Raw genomic sequence first — 7,026 nt, 5'->3', positions numbered from 1 at the left:
GCCCCGCCTGCTCCCTAAAATATCACGGGTTTGCTCCTTTCTATATATAGGGTGCCTACATTCTGCATGGAACGCAGGTGGCGCTGTGGGTTAAACCACAGAGCCTAGGACTTGCTGATCAGAAGGTCGACGGTTCGAATCCCCGCAATGACGGGGTGAGCTCCCGCTGCTCGGTCCCTGCTCCTGCCAAATTAGCAGTTCAAATGCACGTCAAAGTGCAAGTAGATAAATAGGTACCGCTCCAGCGGGAAGGTAAACGGCGTTTCCGTGCGCTGCTCTGGTTCGCCAGAAGCGGCTTAGTCCTGCTGGCCACATGACCCAGAAGCTGTACGCCGGCTCCCTCGGCCAGTAAAGCGAGATGAGCGCCGCAACCCCAGAGTCGGCCACGATTGGACCTAATGGTCAGGGGTCCCTTTACCTTTATATATAGGGTGCCTACATTCTGCATGGACTGGCATGGGCAAATGGCTTGAGATACCTATGAGGTCCATAAATGACCATATAGCATATATTCGACACAAAAAAACTGGGACAATTTGTTGTTGACGAAGGACAGCTGGACATAGAAAGGGCCCCATTACCTTCAGTAGCTCAGGGTCTCATGAAACCGAAATCTGGCCCTGTGTATATGGTGGTCTAGTAGTAAGATTTAAAAACAAATAAAACAAAACCTACATGCAGCAACAGTGTTTTGTGTTTTGTAGGCTCCTAGGATGTCAGTCATGAGCCCCGCCTGCTCCCTAAAATATCACTAGTTTGCTCCTTTCTATATATAGGGTGCCTACATTCTGCATGGACTGGTTGCAGGGCAACATGTGCAAATGGATTGAGATACCTATGAGGTCCATAAATGACCATAGAGCATATATTCAACACAAAAAACAGGGACAATTTGTTGTTGACAAAGGACAGCTGGACATAGAAAGGGCCCCATTACCTTCAGTAGCTCAGGGCCTCATCAAACCTAAATCCGGCCCTGGGCTAGATCACCCTGGGGGTAGGGGGGCACAACTCTATAATTGCACCATTTTATCCAGGGCAGGGGGCAAAGGGCAGCCAGGTGAAAGGGGGGCAACAGAGACACGGGGGGCCCCTTATGCAGTCTTCCTAGCCTCTCGCTGCCCCAGAGTTTTGTTCCTTCCCTCCCCCATTCCAAACAGAGATGGATTCAGAATCAGAGGGGGCCTTTTTGGCTCTGCAGGGGAACAGGCGACCCCCCCTCGCCCCTCCCTCTCCCCCCTTTTGAAGACCTATATCTCCCCGATGAGAGATTCCCTAATTTCCATGTCTATTGACTGCTCCCCGGGTGGGAATATGCAGTCATTAGTCCTTGTCCCACTTCCATCGATCTGTAAAGGCTCTCTCTCTCCTCACCTCTGGCAAACGCAGCCGGCAGGCCTGTGATTTAAGGGGCGTGCGGTGCGGTTAATTTGTACACACACAAATCCTAAAGTGTTGCTGAGATCAAATCCGTTCCAGAAACCACACCTTTCCGCTCCCTCTCTTCTCTGGAAGCGGTGGCGAGAGACATATGGGGAACAGGCTCAGTGGTGATGGGAATTGAACTCTGCACATGGTCAGGGGCTCCTTGTTTAGACCTTCATTTAAAAAAAAAAACACTGTGGGAATGGAGTTGTTGGTTTTGTTCGTTACCGTGGTTATAGGTAGCAATTGTGGCATCCTCGTGATAATATAGGTATTCTTCTGATGGGTAGCAATTGTTCCCATTTAGCAGAAGGTAAACTGAGGCCGAGAAAGGAGAGGTTCAAGGGAAGTCCTGTTCTCCGTGGCCAGCTGAGACAAGGGCACTCTGCACATGCTCAGATTCCCCTTTGTTGTTTGAGATGGTTTCCCTCTGTCCAAAAGGTGTACTGTCCCCACCTAGGCGCTGTCTTGGACGAGGCATTAATTCATCCCCCCAAACAACCCTAAGGTCACCCCAGGAGTCAGGATTTGAACCCTGGTTTCTCCCTGGTTCTAGTAACCCTACACTCTAAGCACCAAACACCCCCAACCCCCGTTGCCCGCATCTAACACGCATTTAAAGCTTCCCTTGTGGAACCCTGGGAGTTATAGTTTCCAAAGGGGGTGCTGGGAACTATAGCTCCCTGAAAGGTAAACTACAGCTTGGGGAAGCCAAGCGCGCTCTACACGTGTTCCAAACGCGCTTTCGATGCGCGGTGCGGATACGACCCTCCGCTAGGGGGGCGCCCGCTCCTCTCCTATCGGGAAACGGGAGACGCGTCGCATCGCCTGCAGGGGGCGCTGCTGACAATCGCGCGCTGACCCACATGGGATGCGCCGCCAGGCTGTGCAATGGGGGTTGGGGGGGGTGCGGGAGGGGGGCGCGCACGTGCCGCTTGTGCTGAGTCCTTGCACGACCCCCTCCCACCCCAAGACCGCTTACTGAGCCAGGGAAACCCCACCCCACCCGCCTCCAGGGACCCTCCCCAAAGTCAGCGCGACCCTTGCGGAGATTTTCTTGCCATGACTCATTACATTCCCATCCGGAGCTTCACCCCACGGCTGGGGGGGGCGCGGAGGGCGAGGGAAACCCTTTTGGGGTGTCCCCCGTGTCTCCCCCACCTTTTAAACACCCCCCCACACCCATAACGATGCGCGTCCAAACCCCAGACCCTCCATCCCCCCGTCTCCAATCGCTACGGATTAATTTCAATTAATTCTTCCGGGGGGGGGACTCTCCCGGCTTCCTTCCGCAGACAGAAAGGGGCGTCTTGCCCCCCCATCAATGCCCCAGGAGAGGAAGACGGACCCCCCCCAAAAATATATCAAAAGACACCTTTATATGGGGAGGGGGCTGCCTGCGCCTCCTCCCTGGACGATACTTTCTCTTGTTCCACGCCCCCCCCGCACGCCCAAGGGTGCCTAACAGAGTGGGGCACTATCTCGCCCCCCCCGAGCTTTGTCACGGGTGTGTGACAGAATCCCTCTCTCCCTCCCTCCCCCCACCCCTCCCTCTTCTGCTCTCTTCTCCTCCGTCTATCCCTTAACACACCCAGATCAACTCCCCCCCCCCACACCTCGATCCAGGAGATCTCTCGCTTTCTTTCTCTCTCTGCCCACCCCCTGGGCTTCTCCCTCCCTCCCTCCCTCCCTCTCCACACATAATTAACCTCTGAAGCTCTGAAGGACACCGGGGTCTCCTCCCCGCCCCCCCCCTCCATCCATCCATCCATCCCTCCCTCCCTCCCTCCAAGCGCAGCGGAAGCCGAGATGGAGATTGCACTCCGGCGAAGGCGGCGGCGGCGAGGGATCCGTCATGGGATCCACTTCTAGCACGAGAGGGGGAGCCAGCCGTCGGCAGAGACCCCCCTCTCTTTCGGAGGGGGGCGCCCTTTTCCCGGGGCTGCCCCGGAGGAGGGAAGCGATCTCCACCTTGGAGTCACCCTAAAAAGAAGAGGAGGAGATACCCAGTTTTTTTGATTTTCCCTTTTTTTTTTTTTTTTTTTGGAACCGCTGGCGGGGCTCGAACCCGCCGCCGCCGCCCCGTCGGATTGCCAGCCGCGCCGTCCGGCCGGAGAGCGACTGGATCCGCAGCGCATCTTCGCCGGGACGCCTTGACCTGGGAGGGCGTGGAAGGAGAGGAGGAGGGGGGAGAGAGAGAGGAGGGAGCGCCCCCTCGACCCCCCAAAACACCCCTCGCCCCCTTAGTCCTGCTCGCCTCCGGATGGGGCAGGCATGGCCGCCTTAGCCAGCTCCTTGATCCGGCAGAAACGGGAGATCCGCGACCCGGTGGCCAGCCGGCCCGTCTCCACGCAGAGGAAGGTCTGCCCTCGAGGGACCAAGTCTTTATGCCAGAAGCAACTGCTCATTTTAATCTCCAAAGTCAGACTGTGCGGGGGGAGAAAGGGGCGGCTGGAGAAAACGCCCGGTAAGTCGCCCCACTTTACACGACCCCCCTCCATCCCCTTGCGGAGAGGGGGTCCCGGATCCTGGATCTCTCCGGAGGAGGGGCGGGCAGGCATGAAGTGGTCCTGGGTTGTGGCTCAGCCAGGGAGCGACTGCTCCGAGTGCAGAAGGATGCTGCCTGCCCGGGTCTGGAAATCGTGGAGAGCTTCTGCCGGCCAGCCCTGAGCTATCTGGTCCTGTCTTCCCTGGGTCTTAAGGGAGAGCCATGAGGTCTAGAATATTGGTTTGTAAATGAATGTAGCTGGGCGGCGGAGCAACTGCTTGGAGTGCAGAAGGTGGCAGGGTTGGGTCAGATCCTGGCTCGAAATCCTGGAGAGACGCTGCCGGCCAGTGCTGGCAATGTTGAACTGGCTGGGCCAAGGTTCTGGATAGGTGTGTGATGCAAATGCCTTCGAAACACGCCAATCACGGCCTGCTGTGTTTGGAGTGTGTTCTTCTGCCCCAAAGCCCTGCAGTGACAGGACCCTCGCTCCCCAAAAATTGTTGGGGTGTGAGTTATCTGCACACTGCAGTGCCTGGAGGTCAACAGCAGGGGGCGCCGTCCCATTGCGGTTAATGCAGACTGTTTGTGGCGGGTCGAGGGGAGGGCTTCCGTTTCCACAGGACTGGGCGGTACCCCTAATATATATCCCGGGGTCAACGGCTTTGCACATTTGTTGTAAATATGGACTGTCCTTTGTGAGTTGCAGGGCCCTGGGTTCAACAGCAGGAGGCGCTGTTTTCAACCTTGCGCTTCCATGGGTCTCCTGCAGGGGGCGTTGGTTATGCGGCTTGATAGAAGCGTTGTCTCCTCTGGGTCAGCAGTAGGGGGCGCCATTCTGCAATGGGGTGATCTTCTGTTTCTGCGATCTCTTGGATATCTGTGGGACTCATTGCTGCAGGAAAAAGCCAGTTCAGTCTCTTGAAGACTAGAAACTTAGGTTTGAAAGGCACATATCGAATGTATAAACCCACAAATTTCAGGCGCACCCTGGAGGGGCTTCTATGGAGTGGGGTGCCCGGTGCCCCCTGTTGGCTGAAAATGTCATTAAAGTACAAATTTATTTTACTTTTAACTGGTCCACCTGAACCTGGAAATAAATAGCAGGCAAGTTTATACCGTACAGATGTACGGGACAGTGGAATGTGTGAAGGAGTCCCTGCAAAGGTGGGCGGGTAATTTTGAAGAAATAAATAATTTCGGCGCTGGTTTTTGCAGCTTAAAGTTCGTCAAACTATTTCCTACTGGGAAATGTTTTGGCTTCTGTTGTCGAGTCTTCGGAAGAATCAATCTTTTAGTTCATATTCCCTGCCTGAGGAAAGTTAGCAAGCTTTTGAATCCATAGTAACAATTATTTGCAGCCGTTCTGAACTGTGGGGACGCCTGTCACCGAGTCCGGGCCTTTAAACCTCAGCGGTGGGGGGGATTTGTGGCTCGCCTGGTCGGGTCGCCGTATTCCAGTCCCCACCCACTCTAACCACCATGACCAGTGGTCAGGGCTGTGGTCCAAAAATGTCTCCCTGAAACCATCTGTCTGAAATATGATGGGGCAATGTCCAGACTTAGAGCTGAGAATTCCTGAGTTTGCAGCACTCCGCGCATGGTCAGAGGCCCTGTCCGGCTTTTTGATCAAGGCGCCTGGTTTTCAGGGCTGAACAGCAGGAGCCGGTGTGTGGAAATCCGAATAAACGAGCCGCGATGCTCTGTAGAATACGGAACGACGCCCTGTTTGGGTTTTTACGGCTTTTGGAAAAAGATAGCCCATTAATTTTAAAGGTCTCTAAATGAAACCGCAGCTGGCGAGTCCTGGAATCCGAGGGTTTATCACGCCCAAATGTGAAATCCTATATTTGATTATTCTCAAAACGCTACCTAATTGTGCTGGGATGGGGAATTATATTTAAGGCTTATTATTAGCCGAAGTGGTCGTGTCTATATAGACCTCTTGCTCCTGGCCTGTTCAGGAAAGGATGCTGACCCCCAGGCAGGGGGCAAGGGGAGGCAGGCTGTCTTCCCTAGTGGCTACAGCGGGCGGCTGCAGTCCTTAATTTCTATTTCAAAAGCTCAAGAAGAGGAATGAAGCCACCGGGCTGGATGTGGAAAGGGTCTGTAAGGGGCTTGGTGGCAGAGTCCAAATTCCACACTCGGAAGGTGCTGGGTTCAAATCCTGACAGCAGCTCCAGGTAGGGCTGCCTGTAGAGGAACCCTCCCCAGTGGTCTTAATTTAGGACCAGTTCGCTTCCTCGGCCAGCCAGTGGCAAAGCAAAAGATTTGGGTGGCAAGCTCTGCATTGCAGAGGGCCAGACTGAATGATCTCAGGGGCCAGGGGCCTGATCCGTCTCCCTGCCTCGCCCCCTACTTCCAGGTTGTACTAAACATTATTGATCCGGGTTCCTAGGCCTGATGGGAAGGGTGGCCTTTCACTCGACACTCAAAAGCTCTGCATGGATTTTGCTTTCCACTAAAGCGAATTATTCTGCCATAAGATGTTTTAGACGTTGTGGGGAGGAAGGAGGAAAATGCCCAAAAGTTTGAGAATCACAAAACGGCCTCGGAAGTGAGTTGAATGGGACTTCCTTCCAGGCAAATAGTTGAGCAGGAATTTGACGCTTGAGATGGTTTAAGGCTGTGTTGTTTAGCAGTTCCCCCAAAACCTCGTTCCCTCAAGGGAGTTTGTCAGTCATGGTGGCCTCTGAAGAAAAGCCTCGAGGATCCCTGTCCACATTAATGGGCGCACCACCGAGAGCGCTCCATCCCTCAAAATCTGCGTGCCCTGGTGACCCCTAGTTTGCGGTGTTTCCTGGGTACCTTAGGGGCAGCTGAGTGGGGACTGGTGGGGTGTTTGCACTCCTTCTCCCCGGCCCAGGGTGCAAAAATCTCCCCTGGAAAAGGGTATTAGAAATTGCAAAACGGAACCGCAGAGCTAAGCGAAGAGATCTGACCCCGCAGAGGACTCTCTCTTCCATCCTTCCGCTCTGTTTCGCAGGACCCTGCCCCCGTTTTGATGCCCGTGGGGCTGTGGCAGTGGCGGGGGTCCGCCTGGCTGGGACACCCCACGGATACCTTGGGCCGCAACCTGCTGTTTCCCCCAAAGAATATAGACTTTTCTCTATGGA

The 7,026-nt window shown here is 54.7% G+C and overlaps 1 protein-coding gene across 1 annotated transcript in view; it reads left to right on the top strand.

The window, feature by feature from the left end:
- The first annotated feature begins 3,488 nt into the window (after positions 1 to 3,488).
- The window catches only part of FGF11 (fibroblast growth factor 11), a 49,051-nt gene continuing 45,513 nt past the window's right edge, over positions 3,489 to 7,026 (top strand). Inside the window, exon 1 of the mRNA XM_083581230.1 lies at positions 3,489 to 3,892. Within this exon, the coding sequence (XP_083437356.1) occupies positions 3,700 to 3,892 (193 nt within the window). The 5' untranslated portion in view covers positions 3,489 to 3,699. The remainder of the gene's footprint in view (positions 3,893 to 7,026) is intronic.

The sequence above is a fragment of the Podarcis filfolensis genome (assembly GCF_964270895.1).
Source record: "Podarcis filfolensis genome assembly, chromosome: 13".
NCBI classification, from domain to species: domain Eukaryota; kingdom Metazoa; phylum Chordata; class Lepidosauria; order Squamata; family Lacertidae; genus Podarcis; species Podarcis filfolensis.
The sequence above is the reverse complement of the archived record's forward strand: the minus strand, read 5'-3'. Positions and strand labels throughout refer to the sequence as shown.